The sequence below is a fragment of the Notamacropus eugenii genome, chromosome 7 (genome assembly GCF_028372415.1).
Source record: "Notamacropus eugenii isolate mMacEug1 chromosome 7, mMacEug1.pri_v2, whole genome shotgun sequence".
Classification (NCBI taxonomy): domain Eukaryota; kingdom Metazoa; phylum Chordata; class Mammalia; order Diprotodontia; family Macropodidae; genus Notamacropus; species Notamacropus eugenii.
Window position 1 is genome coordinate 3792521 of NC_092878.1, and position 20158 is coordinate 3812678.

Here is a 20158-nt window from a genome sequence, read left to right on the forward strand (position 1 = left end):
CCTTTTGAAGGCCCCAGGGCTCCTCCGCCTCTCCCCTGAGTCCTTGCTGCTTGTTCTGTGTTCCCCCTGCTCACCAGAATTGGATTCTAAGTCACTCAAGAAGTGAAGATGTTTCATTGAGACAGAGAAACAAAGCATAAACCCAGTGGCAAATGACAGCTTAGGAAGGAGACATCCATATTGGTTTAGTTCTCAAAGGTAGAGTATATTTAGCCATAAAGTGTGATGGCAGAAAACGGCAACCACCCAGTGTTACTGCTGTTTCCAGCACCACCGAAAAAGCAAAGATTAGGTTAAAAATACCTTCTTGGTCCATGATTGAGGATCTGAGGACAACATTTGGATTTGAGCCTGTAAAGCATTTCAACATCAAGTAAGTCAAGATAATAACTGGGGTATAACTGTAGAATTTAGGACCGCAAATGGCTGGGTCACTATGCATGCTTAACCAAACAAAATATAATAAGAGTGGTCTGAGGCAGAATGGAAGCACTTCTCTTTTTTCTTCTTAAGGGGCTGGTTAACCTCTCTTTTAAGAACATGGCATTTTGGTGACAGAAAATAACTGGCTAATGTGACCATGTCACAAGTCATCCCACAAACAACTGCAGACCTTTTGTCACTGTTACTCCCCACCCCACCCCCAAATACATGCAGACAGTCCTAAGCCCCCATTCCTTGGAGGAAGAGTCCCTTCTTTGTGCAAATCCCCCACAGAAGATCCCTAATTTCACAACATAACCAAAATGTGCAGGCTTACCTCACAGACCTGCTCTTTTTTGAGGACATAGAGGAGATACCCTTATGGACTAAACATTTCCATAAAGGCACACAGCAATTCAGAGACTTGATCATCATGGCAATGTGCTCATTTGATATCCAAGGTATGGGTTGCAACATTTGGTTTTGTAGGCCTTCTTTGGACAGCAGTTACCATTTTGCTGTCTTTCTGTGGGGTCAGATATCCTTCAGATAAGATTTTTTTCAGTTTTTGTATCTGTATCCCCAGCTTAACACAGTGCATGAGAGGCACTTAAGTGTTTGGCACTTGGTGGATTCCTCTGATCCATAGGGACACATACTTTTCACTGTTTCTCCAATAGGATGAATGCTCTCTTACCTTGTCTCTCCTGCAACTAATAACATACATTTTTGAGATGTGGTCAAGAAAGAGAGTGATGAAAACCCAAGACCTTGATGTCATAGACAATGTAATGTTACCACATACTAACAAACTAAACTTCCCATCTATTGCTACTTGCCTTCTACAGGTGGCATACAGAAACAGTATTAACTATGATGTATCAATTACCTTCCTTTTAATCTTGTAAATCAGAGATCTTTAACTATAATTACACAACAAACATAGGTCCCACATACCGTGAAGTTGCAGCAGAAAGCAGAAAAATATTTGCCAGGAACAAAGCTGCTTATAACGTGTAAGTTCACCTGCTCCTTTTAAAACATTAGAGTAGCCTAGGATGTTAGAACTGAACAAAGCTGAGAAATCATCTGGAACAGAGGTTCTTAACCTTTTGTGTCATGGACCCCTTCTTGGAATGTTTTTAAATGAAGTGAAATACATAGGATTACCAAGGAATTAAATTATATTGAAATCCAGGTATGCCAAGAAGTTCCCAAGTCTTGAGTTAAGAGCTCCTCATTTTATTGATTTGTAGGCAGATTCTTTCTTTAGGTGTCTATCACTGGCATAAATTCCCTTTAAGAAGATACTGTAATGTCAGGTGGGCATATGAAAGAGGGATACTAGTTCTTTTACCTGAAGGGCTACAGCCCTAATAAAGGATGTAAGGAGAAATTCAGAGAGAAGAGGTCTGGCAGCAATGACTGAAGTGTGCTGGGACTGCTGTGGTCTCCATTGAGGCAGAAGAATGGAGAAATTATACTGGTACAAAAAAGGCCAGGTAGAGAGGACTTTTCTAAAATGCATGCTTTGGGGCCTAGATTTTAAACTTAAAGTTTTAATTTAAATAGCTGTAAATGGATAGGCTTGGCAATCAAAAGTGAAAGACTTAGATAACAGGAAGCCAGGTTGTCCATCTCCCTGAGGTTTTGATTTGAACTAGCCCTGTGGCCCAAGAGTATCACAGCCAGCCCCTAGAACAGAAGCCAAAGAGTCGCGTCTATCAGGCAGGAGAAAGGGGTGGAGTTTTAAGCATAGTCTTTCCCAATGGGCTAACGGGACGGAAATGTAGAATGGGTCTACTGACTTGTTCTTTTCCATACTCCCATTCCCTCCCTGTACAGCAGCAATAAGGTCAGGAAATTCAGCCCTGGCCATTTAGACTCTTAAGGGAGGGGTACAGATATCAGTGGCAATGGTGGGCATAAGGTTCCTGGTACAGGAGATGAACTTAGGTAACGTTGAAGGAACAGAGTTTCTTTAGAAACAGATTTTCAAAAATGAATCTGATATCCCGTTTGTTGCTAATATTCTTTCCCAATTATTTACTTTAAAGCTTAACACCCCCCCCAAAAAATTTTATTTTACAGAGAATCCAAGCTTATTAAAGATCAGATAAGAGCAATAAAAAATAAACAACGGGAATGTAGAAAGAAGTTCCTAAGGTTTGTTTTGCATTCACAAATTTATCAAACGCCGTAAGTAGAAATACCCAGTCACTTGATGAGATACCATCTCTTCAACTATTAATTTAAGGTGAATCTTTCTATTTCCTTGTCTGACACTACCACCTACTCTGCTTACCTACCTCTTCTACAAATTTCTTTACCCCTCTTCTCTTTGGCTGTCTATGATAGGAATGAGAACAGAAGAGTTTCCCACAGAGTGAATGACTTCTCTCCACCTCCTCCAGAGGAAAAAGCATACTATCCCTTTGAAAGTGAGAAGGATTTATTTGAGTAACTGCTTTTCCTATTTAGAGTCACAGGAGGCATGACTAGGAAGTAGTGAAATTTAAGATAAAAAGCTCTGAATGACATAAGAATGCGGATCAATTCAAGAGCCAAGTACAACATCGAGTGACCACTGGTGGTGTGTTATTCACTACTTCCAAGAGAAGTCCTAGAGAAGGGAAATGGCAATAGCAGAGAAAGAAAAGGAAGGGAGAAAAGAAAGAGAATCACCGAAGTAACGTTTGGAAACAAAAGCAATTTTACAAGGAAACAGGCAAGACAACTCGGAAAGTGATTCAAGCTTAAAAGGAAAAGCAAACTGTAATAGATTAACAGTTTCATGTACACCCTTATTATCTGCTCTACTTTACATATGGAAATGCCCCTTCTATTTGATCTTTATTCATTTCAGAATTTTTTACAATAAAAAAAATACTGATTGGCAAGCAAAATTTGGGCCTTTTTTCCATCTTCTGCATAAAAAGCAGAAATATCTCACAGTTCACATGAAATTTCCTAGACTTTAAATTTGAAATTATGACTCTGTTTCTTCTCATCTTCAGTTTCTACATATCTTCTCAGCTATCATCTCACCCCTTATCTTGTCCCAAGTTCCTACACATATCTAGCTCCCTTCGTCCTCACCCACCATCCTTTTTTTTACTTCCTTCCCCCACCCCTGGTTTTTATTTTGTCTATTTGTCCGATTTATCTTTGTTCACTCTCAAGCCTGTCAAGAATTAAGACAGTACATGTTAATACAGAAGTGGTTCATTGCTAAGAAAAATCACACAATGTCAGAATGATGTCACTGAAATGCATTATTCCATTTTCTTTATCCTGCTATTAGTTTGGAACACAAAGCCCGAACGAGACCTGAGGAAGCTATGAATGACTGTATGAAGTATCTAGAGGAGCTGGTATGTTTCTTTTTTTATATACAGGATTGGGGATTCCCTCTCCAAGGTTTCCATATAATCTACTCAAAATGGGGATAAATCTGAATTATTTCCTTTTTAAAAAAATACAATTTATTTTTCAGTTCTCAACATTCACTTCCACAAGAATTTGAATTCAAAATTTTCACCCCATCTCTCCCTACCCCCACCCCAGGACAGCACACATCCCATCCCCCCCCCTTCCTCCGGTCTGTCCTCCCTTCTATTACCCACCCTTCTTCCATCCCCCTGCCCTCTATTTTCATGCAGGGAAAAATCGATTTCAATGCCCCATTGCCTGTACATACTATTTTCCAGTTGCATGCTAAAACAATTTTTAACTTTCATTATCAAAGCTCTGACTTCCATATTCTCTCCCTTCCTCCCTCCCCACCCCCACAAATTGAGAAAGCAAGCCATTCAATATAGGTGATACATGTGTAACAATGCAGAGCACTCCCATAATTATGGAAGTTGTAACATAGTTACATTGTAAAAGACTAACCACATTGCCCTCTGTCCTGTCCTCCCTTCCATTTATTCCATCCTCTTCCTTGATCTGTCCTCCCCACAATAGTGTTTGCTTCTGATTATCCCTTTCCCCAATTTGCTGTCCCTTCTGTTATCTTTCCTCTCCTGTCCCCTTCCCTCTTGCCTTCCTGCAGGGTAAAACAGATTTTCATATCCAACTGAGTGTGTGTTATTCCCTCCTTAAGCCAAATCCAAGGAGAGTAAGGTTCACTTATTTCCTTTCATCTCCCTCCTCTTCCCCTCCACTGTAAAAGCTCTTTCTTGCCTCTTTTATGTGAGACGATTTACTACATGCTACATCTCCCTTTCTCTTAATTCTAGTACATTCCACTCAACAGTAAATTTTATTTTTTAGGTATTCACCCTTCATATTCAGTCCAGCCTGTGCCCTCTATGTATATATATGTACATATGTGCATATACCCATTTACACATACATACATGCACACGTATAATATACACATACATACATACATACCCATATCCATATCCATATCTATATCTATATATTCCCTCTACTACCCTAATACTGAAAAAGGTCTCATGACTTACAAATAACATCTTTCCATTTGGAATGTAAACAGTTCAACTTTAATAAGTTCCTTAAGGCTTCTCTTTCCTGTTTACCTTTTCATGTTTATCTTGATTCTTGTATTTAAAAGTCAGATTTTCTATTCTGCTATGGTCTTTTCAACAAGAATGTTTGAAATTCCATTTTTTTCCCTGAAGTAATATACTTAGTTTTGCTGGGGTAGGTGATTCTTTAATCCTAGCTCCTCTGACCTCTGGAATATCATATTCTAAGCCCTTCCATCCCTTAATGTAGAAGCTACTAAATCCTGTGTTATCCTGATTGTATCTCCACAAAACTTGAATTGTTTCTTTCTGGCTACTTGTAATATATTATCCTTGACCTGGGAACTCTGGAATTTGGCTACAATATTCCTAGGAGTTTTCCTTTTCAGATCTCTTTCAGGAGGTGATCAGTGAATTCTTTCCATTTCTATTTTACCCTCTGCTTCTAGAATATCAGGGCAGTTTTCCTTGACAATTTCTTGGAAGATGATGTCTGGGCTCTTTTTCTGATCATGGTTTTCAGGTAGACCAATAATTTTTAAGTTATCTCTCCTGGATCTATTTTCTAGGTCAGTTGTTTTTCCAATGAGATATTTCACATTGTCTTCTATTTTTTCATACCTTTTGTTTTATAATTTCTTGGTTTTTCATAAAGGCATTAGCTTCCATCTGCTCCATTCTAATTTTTAAAGAAATATTTTCTTCAATAAGCTTTTCCTGTTGGCCTTCCAGGCTGTCTTGGGCTGGAAATCTGTTTCATTAAGTCATTTTGTTGCTTCTGCTGCTCTAGAATTTATTTGGAATCCTTTTCCATTTGGCCAATTTTGCTCTTTAAAGCATTCTTCTCCTCATTGGCTTTTTGGACCTCTTTTGCCATTTGGGTTAGTCTATTTTTAAAGGTGTTATTTTCTTCAGCATTTTTTGGGTCTCCTTTAACAAGCTGTTGACTCACTTTTCACGATTTTCTTGCTTTGCTCTCATTTCTCTTCCAATTTTTCCTCCACCTCTCTTACTTGATTTTCAAAATCCTTTTTGAGCTCTTCCATGGCCTGAGATCATTGCATATTTTTTTGGAGGCTTTGGATGTAAAAGCCTTGACCTTGCTTTCTTCCTCTGATTGTATGCTTTGCTCTTCCTCATCTGAAAGGACGAAATAAAATACCTTTTCACCTTCCATAGAATTATTTTTTTCCCTTTTGGGCATTTTCCCAACCAGTTACTTGACTTCTGAGTCCTTTGTCAAGTGGAGGGTATACTACCCTAGGCTTCAGAGGTTTTGTGCAGTTGTTCTCTAAGATATCTCTAGGGACCTGTAAGTTCTCAGTCCCTCCAAGGTGGCACAATCAAGGGAGAAGAGTTTACTTCTCTCCTGGCCTGCACTCTGGTCTGTGAGCAGCCAAAAGAACTCTTTTCTGTCCTGGAACTGTGAGTAGCATTCCCTCTCTATTCCTGTCACCAGCTCCATTCCACCATGCCAGCACTCCTGCTCACCCCAGGACCTCCACTCAGGACTGAAACCCAAATCAGTAGCTTGATTCCCCTAGGGTTTTTAGACCCATGGCTCCAAAAGTGGACACTGCTTCCCAGTGGTTGCCACTGTGGCCAGGGTTGTGGCCAGATTATGCTGCTCCTCTCTCACCCAGGAGAAAGAGATTTCTTACTGACCTGTGAAGCTGTTTTTGGCATTTCTGGGTTGAGAATATGGAAAGCCACAGCAGATACTCATGATTCAGCACCCTGAAGCCTCCTCCATTCCTGTCTGTGCCATATGGCCCATTCTGAGAGCTTCACTCTGACCCCGGTACAATAGACCCTTCCTGTTGGCCTTCCAGGCTGTCTTGGGCTGGAAATCTGTCTCACTCTGTCATTTTGTGGCTTCTGATGCTCTAGAATTTGTTTGGAGTCATTTTTTTTACAGGTATTTTAAGGGCTGGCGGGGGGGAGACAGTGAGCTAGAGCAGGTCTGTCCTATTCCATCATCTTGGCTCCCCCTGAATTATTTCTAATATACAAATTACAGCTGGGTGATGTGGCCAGATCTGGGCCAGTAAAACGCCTCAATCTCCCTCTATGGTCTTAGAGGGGGAAAAAATTGACTTGCAACTATTCTTGTCTTACAGTTGCCAACCTAGTTAGACGTAGAGGTTCAATAGCTCTAAAATATCCATCTAAAATCCTATCAAATGCAGTCAGGATTTTTAAATGGCTATCTTAAAGTTGCATCTTTCTCCTCCCTTCTCCTGTGCTTAATCACAGTCATTCTGAATGACACATATACTACCTTCCTTGAGTTCCAATACCAAAGGAACTTGAAAACAGAGAATATTGTGTCACATATTATCAGGAAAGGGTAAACTTTAGATATCATATACATCAAACATCATTCCCTTAGGCATAAAACTGAAGACTAGCTCCCCACTGCCCACCTTCATCAAATCTAAAACGTGGCTGGCTGTCAGGGCTTTCTCTAATCAGGCTCCAGTCAGGCTGGTTTATGTTATCAGTCTACCCAGAATGCTTTGGTTGGGGAAAGGCCCAGTTCCTGTTGACCCTGGATTTACTTTCTGTCCCCAGTGTTCTAATCACTGAGAGAAGTACAGAGATTCAACATATACCCAAACACAATCCCTTTCATCCATAATACCAATAGATATACACCTTATTGAGCCACAGATGCAAACAGATAATCAGATGCACATAACCAAATATATTCAAAATACAGTTGAGAAGAGGGTACTGATAAGGAGAAAATGGAGCTGTCCAGTACAAATGTGCTTATAGAGTTGTTTCTGGAAAGGTAGGTAGGAGGCAGATTATAAATGACTTTCAGTCTTTATATGATTCTAGAGCTAACAGAGAAGCAGGAGAGTGACCTGGTCAGATCTGTACAAGAGGAATATCACTTTGGCCACTGAGGACAACGGATTAGGGAAGGGACAGACTAAGAAGCAGGGATACCATTTAGGAGGCCAATGCAAGAGTTATGATGAGGGCCTGAACCATGATGTGACCCTTATATATGCATGGAGAAAGGGGGAAGATGGATGGCAGAGATAGTATGGCAGGGAAATCAGTAACAACTGGCAGATGATGATTGGATGTGGGGGAGAAAAGTCTGCAGAGGAGTCAAGGATGACTCAGAAGTCACAAACCTACATGACTGGAAGGACAATGGTGTACTTGATAGAAATACATACATGCAGATAATTACCTCCATTTCCTACCTTTCCCTGGGTATAAATACAGATGGATAATTTGAGAGTATCTCAACCAGCAGTCAAACCCTTCTTTGTAAAATGACATAGACAGCAGTGCAAATGACATCATATCATAAAAACAAATCCAGAGAGGGGCCTGGCATCTCTTGATTCCTTAAATCTCACCTGTTCTCCACCAGGCTACATGGTAAAGAACTCCATCTACCCTCACCCTAATTTGGAACTTTTTCGGGGGATAGGGAGGAGGGAGAAGCATAATCTTACACTGACATCCTCAATGTCCAAGATGACCTTCTGAACATTTGCATGTATTTCAATTCATTGTCTGAACAGCGTGATGCAGAAAGGTCACGAAAAACCATATCGACGAGGTCACCATCAGCCGTTGCTGCTGCTGCCATAGCCTCAATTCCTGCTTTTGCTTCTCTACTTGCCTGTGAGGCTACTTATTCCGAAGATGAAGAACATGAATCTTAATGTGAGAAAGAGCCAGATGATCTAGAGTAATAATGCGCATGCACGCGCACACACACACACACGCGCACACACACACACACACACGCGCACACACACACACACACACACACACACACACACACACACACACACACATACATATATCCTGGAAAAAAGCTCAACCATTTCATGGCCTCAGTTTAATTATAATAATAAATTTAACTCAGTTTCCAATTCATCTTGGTGTCCATGGTGGAAGGGAGAAAACAAAAACATGAGATACACATATTTTTATTTGCGCCACTGATCTTTTAAATCTTTGACATTTTCACATCGGTAAGATTCGTTTCATCATCAGTCATTAAAAGGTCTATCCCAGCAATATCTTGGCCATTATTTGTAACAAACATTTATAAGAGGGAAAAAAGTGTTCATTATAAAGTGTAGAAAGCTTTCAACAACTTCCTTGGAAATGTATCTTGATAATAGCAAACATTCATCATAATAGAAAACAGAGAGGGACTTCATTTACCATGGCGTAGGAAGTGCTGCCAGTTTCTAAATGCCCTGAATAGTTTCTCTGCAATTCTTACATTGTTTAGGCCTCAAGGAAAACCAGAGCCCCACCTCCAGGTCTGGTAGCAAACAGACACCGCTTCTCCACGGCTGACCTTCCCTGGCTGCTTTGGTAATAAGTTTCTTGCACATTTGCTAGAAGGTCAGGCAGCTTGTCAGTGGGTACCAATGATACAGCACAGCCTCCCCATCCTGCTCCAGTCAGTCGTGACCCTTGAGCCCCAAACTGCCTACAATAAGAAGAAGAAAAATTTAGAAACTGTTGATTAAAATGAGAGCGATTTGTCTTCAAGCACGAGGACATCTATGGCTGGCCAAGTTCTCAGGAAAAACCTATATCTGTGTTTTCAGCATCTGGGAAAGGCTATAGAACTTGAGACCTTTTAGTCGTTGATGTGTGACTAAAGTTCGTCCCCAGCTCTGGCTGGCGCTGGCTGCGCACAAGGCCATGGCTTTCATCAGCTCCAAAAAAGTCTTCATAATCTCAATATTCTGTAAGCTTGCCATCAGTGCTGTAATGAGTGAGAGGGGAGAGAACAGACAGAATGAACACTCGTTCCTGGATCAGCTAGAAGGTGTCAAATCTCAACTTAAAGTCCATAGACCTAAAAGGAGATTTCTTCAGGGAAAGGTGCATTTTTTCCCCTTGTCCTCAAGATTCATTACTCTGTATGCAAATTCAAATACAAACTCCTCTGACATTTAAAGGTCTTAACAAACTAACTCCAACCTACCTTTCCATTATTAATATTATTAACCACAAGTACTTATTAAGCCTAAACTATATGCCACCTCCTGTGCTAGGGGTATAAATCAATAAGTGAAGCCATCTCTTAAGGAGCTCCCCTTCCAGGCCAGTCCTTACTGATCCATTGAAATGCTTTCAATGAGGATGAACACAGCATCAAGGTCACCCCCATACTGATGGTGAGTCCTTCAGTTTCACAAGGTGACAAGCCAAGACCAAAGTGGAGGGAGTGCTGGTGCATGATTTTCTGTTTGCAGATGATTGTGCACTCAATGCAGCCTCTGAGGCTGAGATGCAACAAAGTATGGATCCATCCTCTGCTGCCTGGGCTCATTTTGGCCTGATAATTAACACCAAGAAAACACAAGTGCTCCACCAGCCACCACCACACCATGTATATGGAGAACGATCAATTACAACAAATGGAGAAGTTCTGAACGCTGTGGATAAGTTCACTTACCTTGGTAGTGTACTTTCCAGGGATGTACACATTGACAATCGCATTGCCAGACCTAGCTCAGCGTTTGGGAGGCTCTGAAGAAAGGTTTGGGAGAGAAGAGGTATTAGACTGACTACCAAAGTGAAGGTCTGCAGAGCCGTTGTGCTGACCTCATTGTTGTATGCCTGTGAAACATGGACAGTCTACCAGTACCATGCCAGGAAACTGAATTGTTCCAATTGAACTGTCTTAGGAAGATTCTGAGGATCACCTGGCAGGAAAAGGTACCAGACACTGAAGTGCTTGCTCGAGCTGAACTGCCAAGTATTCAAACTCTGCTTCAGAGAGTGCAACTCCAATGGGTTGGCCATGTTGTTCGAATGCCAAATGTGCACTTGCTAAAAAGACTATTTTATGGAGAACTTGCACGGGGCAGGTGATCGCATGGTGGCCAGAAGAAATGATACAAGGACACTCTCAAGGTCTCTCTCAAGAATTTTGGATTTGACTGTGCAACATGGGAGACGCAGGCGCAGGATCACTCAGCATGGTGTACCCACATCTGAAAAGGTGCTGTGCTCTATCAGCAAAGCAGAATTGAGACAGCACAAAGTAAACACAGGATGCACAAATTTGGGATATCCACCCCAAATATTCATACGGACTCTCTGTGCCCAACCTGTGGTAGAGCATTCCAAGCTCGCATTGGTCTGGTCAGCCACAGTAGGACACACTGAAACTTCACTTTACCATGGTAATGTCATTTTGAACCTCTTTGAGGACAAAGGACAATAACCAACCAACTGATCCTCACGTACAACATTTCATGCTTTTGCACTGGCTGTCCACCATGCCTAGAATGTACTCCAACTTCACTGTTGCTTTTTTTAAATCCCTAGTTTCCTCCAATAGCCAAGTCATGTAATCTTCCAAAGGAGGCTCGTCCTGTCCCCACCACCTGCTAGTAACCTCCAATTACTCTGTGTTTTTTCTCCATATAATTTTATGTGTACATATTGTCTCCCCTCCTAGGACCTACTGAGTTTGTCTAATACAAAAGTCCCCAGTGCCTAGCACAGTGCATAACAGCTGGACTTGCAGTCAGGAAGCCCTGAGTTCAAATCCTACCTCAGACATTTCTTTATTAGTTGAGTGACAAAGGGCAAGTCATTTAACCTCTCCTTTAATCTGCCCTTCTCATTCATACAATAACGACAACAGCAGAGCCGATGCCACAGGATCTGGGGGTTTTCTGAGGACCAAATGTTAAGCCCTAACACGCTACGTAAACGCTGCAGTTATTGTTGTTACTTTCATTTTTGATGTGTAGCCAACAATCTTGTGATGCCGATGACCCTGATTGTTACTGAGAAAATCTGTCATAAAGGCATATATTATTAAACTTTATCATTTTACAGAAAAAATCCTTCAAAGCAAATTCAAGTTTCCCTTATATGAAAATCTCTCTAGTGAGAAACTAATGGGCACAATGCTTTCATACCTTTACTCCCTGCGGCCTCCTGGAGTTGGCCAGACATTGCATAGGCACTGGGTACCACCAAACAAAATGCCACTAACTTGGATGGCAATTGTCTCTACGAGAGCCAGTAGTCATAGGCTGGTTCCAGTTACCATCAGCTAGATGCTGTTTCAGACCTGGGACCTAAGCTGAAGTGACAGGCCCCAATACAAAGCATATGAGCTTTATTTCTCCCCTAATGGGCCAACTTGCCCTGACAGCAAAACCCAACTCAGATTTGCTATCCTCACTAATAAATTTTTCTCCTAATTAGTAGCAGATTAAAAGCTCCACCACCAACATGGTTCCCCCCCACTTCCTCTGCTTTTAAATAAGTTACTTTATACTTCTTGCAAAATACCAAAGGGCCATTTCCTCCCCACATTATAAAACTGGGATTATTGCACAGTGGCAGTTATCTGCACCTCCAACTCACCCACCCTCTCCAGTGATCTCCTTAATTTACTTCTTTCCATCATCCATTGTAGTCACTGAAATTTTATTCTTCAAAAAAAGAGACGCACAAGAGAGAAGACAAAATTTCACAAAGAGATGAAGGCCAGCTTTCTTTCTGTGCTGAAAACACTCATCTCCTCCTTCAGGAGCTGCTCCACTCTGCTCCTCTCATTCTGGGGCCTACAGTTGCCCTTTGTTTAAAGCAGACACCTTAAAAACCACAGATGATCCAAGAGGGCCAATCTGCAGCTCCCATCACACTGATGGTATGCATCCTCATGTCCAGGCCTAGCTCACTGTGGAGGATGATGCAGGAAAAATTAAATCGATAGCCCCAGAAAGACCCTGAAAGGTTGGCTCGCATCTACCTGAATTTAGACCCCAGTCTTCCATTTAAATGTTTTGCCCTAGTACTGTGAGCTCTCCAGAACCAAATCTACAACCTCCCACATGGGGAGAAACTGGGGGAATCCCCTCACATAAGATGAAAGGAAGAGAAGCAGGAGATATCTCATCCAGCACCAGGGAGATGGCACATCCTGACCCTGGCAAGGAGACAGGAGAAGCCCCATTTACATTACCAACCCTCCTTGAAGGGTGGATCACAGGGCAGGGATGTGATGGGTATGGTTACAGTTAAACTAGTTGGCAGTGACCAGGCACCACCCATAAGAGAAGGAAAAATCAAGCTCAGGCACCTCTCTTCTGTCCCCTCCAAGCTTGATGGGACTCAGTTCTGGGGGCAGGTAGGAAGAAGCAGGTTGGTTTTAGGCCCACTCCTGCTCTTGGAGTCTGACAGTGACGGGGGACTGCCCTATAAAAAAGCACCGAAGGTTAAAAAAGGGAGGGGAGAACAGTTAGATGGTGCAGTGAATAGAGCTCTAGCCCTGGAGTTAGGAGGGTCTGAGTTCAAAAACGGCCTCAGACAACTGGCACTTACTAGCTGCATGACCTTGGGCAAGTCACTTAACCCCAATTGCCTTGCCTTTCCTCCACCCCACCCACACACCCTTATTTTTAATGGTATATTTTCTCTTTCTTATTTGAGTTATATCTCAATGATTGAAGCTACAACTCTCACCAAAAACAGTGTTTTCATGTTATGTTGAACCTGGCTGAAACTAGAAACCAAAGAGATTGATTAGGAGGTCTGTTCTCTTGTGATGCATGTGCCAGTTTTTTAAACAGAAGGTTGAAGCTATTTCAGGTAAACACAAACTCCTGACTGCTTTCCCAAGCCCCTTATAACTGATCCATGACTGCCCTGCAAAAGACTTAAAATGGGCTAAATGGAAGGCAAGACCGCATGACCCCAAGCCATCAGGGATCAAATTTCCAAAAGCAAGCATGGTAAGTGTGCCTATAAATATGACGAGCACACTTCAACTGCTGGCATTTGCGTTCACAAATCAAGAGGCTGCCCCAGCAGCTGAGGAGTTAGGGCCCATGTGCATGAGCATGTGCACACAAACGCCCAACAAAATACATTCAAATCCCCTATCTTGAGTATCCACTCTGGCTTAGTAAGTCAGAGTATTGAGAGAGACCACCAAACAGGGAAACAAGATTTATTTTAAGACCAATGAGCAAATCACGTCTTAAGATTACTGGAAGGTTTATTTTCCCCCCCTCTTGGAACTATAAGATGTTAAATATATTCACTGGGCTACTGCAAATCAGGAAGGCAAGGTAAGAATTATGAAAATCCAAACCATAAACCTCCCCTCAAAAGCTACTGGGATGTCTGTGCTGGCTCAATGGGAAGTAATGTAGAAGGAGCTGGCAAAGGAGACCACAATAGCCTGTTTCTGAAAAAGCACCATGAAGATTCCATTAAATCCAAGTCTGGGGGAAGTGAGGCTACAATGAATGGTACCCTCCTCCTACCACCATTATAAGGCACTGCTAATGATTAGTTGTTGGGCAGCCAGTACAAACAACCCCATGGAAAGCTCCTAGTTTTCAAAGTTATGAACACCGTTTGCTGTGTGGTGGAACGCAAAGAATGTTGGATTTGGAGACTCCAGATCATAGAATGGAAGGACATCTAATACAATCCCCTAACCATCTGATAGATAAAGAAACCGATACTCAAAGAGATCTAGCAAGCTAAGCGAGGTCCCTCTGGCAGAAAGAGCAGTGCCTGGTCCTGAACTCTGGTCCTGGGACTCGAGCCCCATATCTCTTTCCACTCTACCAAGACTGGGAGTCTGGGTTTGAATCGTGGATCTCTCTGCTAACCTGTGTGATGGTAGGGCCAGTCACTTACTGCCCTGGACCTCCCTTTCTTCACCTGTAAAATGAGAAAGCTGAACTAATTCCCCTCTAAATATATGCTCCTACAACCATGGTTTAAGAAGTGTATTCATTAATTTGTCTGACTGTATAGAATACAAAAGGTAAAACGATGGTCAACCATTATATCTCCAAAAGCATAAAGCAAGTTCTCCTCATTTGAAAACTGAGAGAAGCCGGATCAAAGAGGGGCAAACAGTGTCCGTGCCCCCAAAACATGACCAAGAAAATCTGTCTTCTTCTGGGCAGAAGAAAACTAACTTTCAGCTCCAAATGAAATCAAGTACCTGAGACAATACAAATTGCCCTTCTCAGTTCAAAAACGGAGGGCTGAGATGATTCATGGAGGCAAAAGAAGGCTACAAAACTGCTCTGTACCAGTTTTTCTAGGCTACAAAGCCACTTAACTCATAACCTTTGCTGGACCAGTATTTGAAATGGGTTCCATAAAAAATTTGTCATTCAACTTCCTCAATAACTTAGGAAACCATATGGTAGTAAATCTCTAATTTCAACAAGTGTCAAAACGGATATTAAATATGTGAACGTATTTCTCAAGTAAAACCAAAACAATTCTTTTCAAGAAGGGATTGAAGTAACCATTAAGTAGTGGTGAGGATGTAACTGTCTTAGCTTCAAATTCATTTTGTTTTGTCAATCAATTCTGCTTTAACATTTAACAATTCTTATAAAATCTTACATGCCTTTTGTTTATTTTTTAAAAAATCAGTTATAATTCAGGCATATTTTTTCCTTCATTAAGTCAACTTTGTGGTACATAATTAAAATTTTCCAATAAAAAGTCAAACTCCATTGTGAATTTTTCATCTCTCTGTGGACCTTTGAATTCATTGTTAAATAAGCTTCTCTTCAAGGTGGTAAAAGGCTATCCGAAAAAATATGGAAAATACTTGCCCTTCTCTAATTTTTATTTTCTTTCTACTAGGGTCATAAAACAGGTCTGCTTAGGTTTTGCATTTGTGGGAGATCTCTTCTCCATTTGGTCTACCCAGGAATTAGTCAATCCTATGCAACTCCAAAACGATTCTGCTTCTTTAGGCCTTGTTCCTGTACTGTGGTCTCATCTCAGTCCTGGGGTAACTCAGTCTTTCCAACAAGAGCGCCACCAAAGAGAACGAACTTAAGCCACACAACTGGGATCGTTTCCACTTCTGATTTTAAGACCCAAGTTTCAGCCTGGAGACTGAAGGAAGCTGAGGCTAGTTAACAAAGATGGCAGGGCCACCACCTGTGGGGGTGCTGCATTTCCAGAGGGATCTAGAAATCCTTCCCACTATCCATTGCTGCAAGGAGGATGGCAGCATTCAAAATGAACAGCAAAGAAAGGAACATGTTTGTACAACATGTGCCAAAGGTAGACTATGAATTTCCAATGTCTGCGGCAGGCTAGTGGGGCACAGTCTGGGCTAGGGCCTTCAGGGCAGACTGGTTAGGGGACCATAGGTTTGTAGAGTTGAGAGAGACCTAAGAGATCATCTGGTCCAGCCCCCTTCTTTTACAGATGAAAACTAAGGAACAGAGATGTTAAGCTCATGAAGGTGATCTAGTGGAAGAGGCAGGATGGGAACCCAGGTCTTCTGACATAAGACCCAATGTTTTTTCCATGAGACCAGGGGCTCTTAACCTTGAGTCGAAGAACTTTTAAAAAAAATCTTATGTGTATTTCAATATAATTGGTTTCCTTTGTAATTCTATGTTATTTTATGTATTCACACATATAAAAAGATTTTTTTTTTTCAGAAGGGGTTGTAAGGCTAATGAGATTAAGGATCTTCCCCACTCATTAATGGGCCTGCCCATTAAGGGGAGTTTGATTAGAGGAGATTTGTAGGAAAGCCTACACCTTTTGCTAAGGAGGCACTGGTTCTCAAGGGCTGTGATGCCCTCTGGCTCTGAAAAATGTATAAATACTCTGAGGTGAGATTTTATTTTGGGGCTTACTCATCAGAAATGTTTGTTTGGGCTGTCAAGACTCTGGGCAGCTGCTAAGGAGCCCCCTGGCTTTGAAAACTCAGATGTTGCTGCTTCTCTCTCAGGTAACTGTGTTCGAATGGAATGGTCGGACAGATGGAGCTGTCCATCTGTCATGGATATGCTGCTTGTGGTCAGGCCGCTGGAAGCCTGCCAGTGATCATTTCTCTGTATTTTCTCTGAAGTGCAGGGCGTTGACTTCTCCCCTGAAAAAAGTGAATGATGATATGTATTTGATTAAAGTGACTGCTGACCCCTCAAAAGTTGCCTTTCCTTTTAGAAATGCAGATCTAAGAACCTGTGATAGCAGGCCCTCCTATGTATGTTGGGGCGTTTGCTCTTATAGGGGTCCGCAGGTTTCAGCAGAAGGCCTCACCTTCATCAGACTTCACCAGAGTCCTCGATACAGAAAAGGCTAAGAGCCTTTGTCTCAGACAATGACCAGGGAGGAGGCTGGTGCAGAATAGTGAGAGAATAATGCCTTGAGGAGCCTTTTCTTACTTTAGAGTATTGGACTTGTGGCTGGAAAGACTGGACTTCGGAGCTGCCAGGTTCCCTGCCGTATGTGTAAATATGAACACATGACTTAACCTCTTTGATTTGCAGTTTCCTCACAATAATACTTGCCCTTCCTCTCAAACAAGATTATGAAGGAAAGTGATTTGTAAATTATAAAGCTTAATTCCCCGCATGTCAGTTCTTACTGTGACCAATCTGCCTTCTCCTTCTCTACCTGTCTTTCTGTCCCTAATGCCTACCACAGTACCTTGCACATAGTAGGGACACCATAAATAGTTCCTGTTAAATGAATCTTTCTTTTTCATTTCTTCACAATCCTTTCATCTTCCTCACAATCTCCTCCCAATTATATATTAAATGATATGCTAAGTGCCCTGAGTTTTTTTTAAAAAGTGTTTGCTGCAGCCTGCCTCTTTCACATGTGATACAAATTCCCCTACAGGACATGTGTTTTGTCACTCAACCCCTCACTGCTTTTCTACTCTGCAAGTGTGTCTGACACTCATGTCTCTTCTCTGAGAAACATCTGATGTGTGTTCAGGCTATACATACCAGGGCGCTGAGCTATCACTGACTGATGACCATGGTGACAGCAATGAGGCCATTAGCTCCCCCAGAAATAAAAGCACCAGAGGGCCAAGTCCAGGCAAAGCTATCAGACCCTGGACAGTAAGTCCTTATAGGTTCACCAGAAGAGAGAGTTAAAAACTCATTTTGGTACGCAGTAATCGGTTTTCCAACCAAAAAATAATGGAAAGGAACAACTTTCTCCCTTTTTTTAAAAACATTTTTTATTTCTCTTTTTCTTAACACTGTTCATTTTTTTCTAAAGAAAATCACTCCTTTTCCTCCAGTTAGTTTTATGGTTTTCAACTTCCATGCTTTAAAAAGTGCAGGGGGGCATTTTCTAAACCCCCTTCTCTAGCAAAGGCCTCGTTCACTTCCAAATCACTACCAACAGCGTGTGATACTGGTAACAGTGGCTGTTATATTATAACAGATGCCTAATAAACGCCTACTGATGACTAATTGATTCATCCTACAAAGGTCAGGAAAAGTTAAAAGAAACGTACATTTGTAGATATCGTCTGTAGATACACCTCATTTGTAACTCAGGGAAGTTTCATTTTTATATTTTTCTAAAGGGAAATGGAGGGGAAAAAATCTCAAGACTAGGTTGGAAAGATCTTGGTTTTTCTTGTTTCTGAGTGACAGAACTCAATCCATAAGTATTGCTTCTGAGTGGGCTACAGGTCAGGCACTGTGCTAGGCACTGCAGATACAGACAATAATGGAAAAGTCCCTGCTCTCAAGGACCACATCTTCTGTAAGGGGAAACAACACGTACACATATGAGTAAATGCAAAACATATATGAAGTTATACGGCAAGCGTGACTACTGTTCTCAGAAGAGAGAACCTCGGCAGTTGTAGTGGGGAAACCAACTCTGCTTAGACCATTTCTAAAACTACCAACTACTCAACTCTGTTTCATTAGAAACAAAAAGATATAAACCTTTCCTCACCCCTGCGCCACCTGATCTGTCCAACTGAAGGAATGGGCAAAGTCTTTCACATCTTTTCTACAAGAACTGAAATTACTTGTCTCATCCCATTCCTATGCCCTCCGCAGTTTCACAAAATAGTCCTTACAATAAAACAAACTCCAGAAGCTTCTTCGGAAATTAAAGAACAAACACTGACGTCAGCAGAAGGGCTCATTAACACTGGGCAAATTCTCTCAACAGGTTGTGTGACACATATGGTTTATGAGCATCAGATGCATTCAGTTTAATCTTTCCATGCCGGCTCTGTGGCAATGGACAAGGCAAACCACCGGCGCCAAGTGGTTAACTGTATTTTCCTTATTAATTACATGAAGCATTTTATTTTCTTCTCACAATGGAAATGACCTCTACCCAGTCATTTGAAAGCTCTCTGGATTTCACTTTCCATTCTCTCGGGGTCATTTCTATCTTTCTTACTTACATGTCCAACTTGTATATGTTAGTGCCCCATTGCCCATCAAGCACAAAGCAATTCATGAAATATTCGGATTTTTACAAAGTTCAGTATCTTAACTAAACCTTTTCTAAATTTACTTTCTTACTGCTCACTCCATTTCTTCTCGGCCAAAGTGTCTCAGCTTTAAACAGAATCTCAATCCCTAAGAGACCAGAATATTCCAGTCATGCCATGATCCTCTACTACTTTTACAAAAGAACTTCAGAAACAGAGGAGAAAGCCAATTAGTTTGAGGGCAGCCCAGAAGTTGTGCAGAGTAAGATACATTTAGCTCAAAGTCACCAGAGAGCGAACTGAGCAAATATTTGAAGAAAGTTACTACTGCCTTCATGAAAGATCTAAACACATGAGAATAAAGAGTAATTTATTGTAGCGATTTCAAAGAAGAGTTGATCCTGGACCAGGGGGAAATAATGGCCGCCATCGAAGGACTCTTTCATTCTGTAAACATTTGTCAGCTGTCAGAGAGAACCAGTCTTAGCTGGAGAATGTCCCAGGAAGCCGTTCATTAAGCATGAGACTGGGAATCACTTGCCTTTGAAAGATAGTCATACATTTTAAACTTATTCTCAAGATGCCCCATCTTTTCCTCCCCTCCCCCAACAGACTTACCGACAGACATCCACCAGCCGATCCAGTTCGGGACAGCTGCACTCATACAAGTTCTTACAGCTCACATGACTCTGGTTCATTAGGTCTCCCAGCAGCTGGATAGCATTAGCAGGTGCTTCCTCACATATCTTCTTAAACTGCAACACCCTGGCTGCCTCGCTGAACACATGCTTTGCACGCTGGTACAACTTGAAGAGGAGTACTTGTTAAAAAAGAAAGGCGGGGAGACATGGTTAGAAATAGTCCCAGAATCCCACCCCAAGGGCCCATAAAAATACAATCATCAGAGGAGCTATTTCTGTCCCATGACTTTACCAATCCTTGTGTTGGTGTCTGTTTTACCAAGGCGATTTTTCCTAGCCCAAGCCGACATTCTTACAAA

At 41.7% G+C, this 20158-nt stretch overlaps 2 protein-coding genes across 7 annotated transcripts in view; one reads left to right on the top strand and one right to left on the bottom strand.

Annotated features, from left to right (window-relative positions):
* Window positions 1-8834, top strand: part of FAM227B (family with sequence similarity 227 member B) — a 335873-nt gene extending 327039 nt beyond the window's left edge. The window contains exons 14-17 of the mRNA XM_072623913.1: window positions 1358-1439; window positions 2515-2589; window positions 3728-3797; window positions 8474-8834. Coding sequence (XP_072480014.1) covers window positions 1358-1439; window positions 2515-2589; window positions 3728-3797; window positions 8474-8617 — 371 coding nt within the window. The 3' untranslated portion in view covers window positions 8618-8834. The remainder of the gene's footprint in view (window positions 1-1357; window positions 1440-2514; window positions 2590-3727; window positions 3798-8473) is intronic.
* A 37-nt stretch (window positions 8835-8871) lies between these two features.
* GALK2 (galactokinase 2) overlaps window positions 8872-20158 on the bottom strand; it is a 178370-nt gene continuing 167083 nt past the window's right edge. For 5 of the 6 annotated variants that reach the window (XM_072625048.1, XM_072625051.1, XM_072625046.1 and 2 more), the window contains 2 exons: window positions 19777-19978; window positions 8872-9402 (listed from right to left, as the gene is read on the bottom strand). In XM_072625048.1, the coding sequence (XP_072481149.1) occupies window positions 9195-9402; window positions 19777-19978 (410 nt within the window). In that variant the 3' untranslated portion in view covers window positions 8872-9194. Of the gene's footprint in view, window positions 9403-10380; window positions 10455-19776; window positions 19979-20158 lie in introns of all 6 variants that reach the window. The other variant, XR_011970720.1, reaches the window with a different exon arrangement.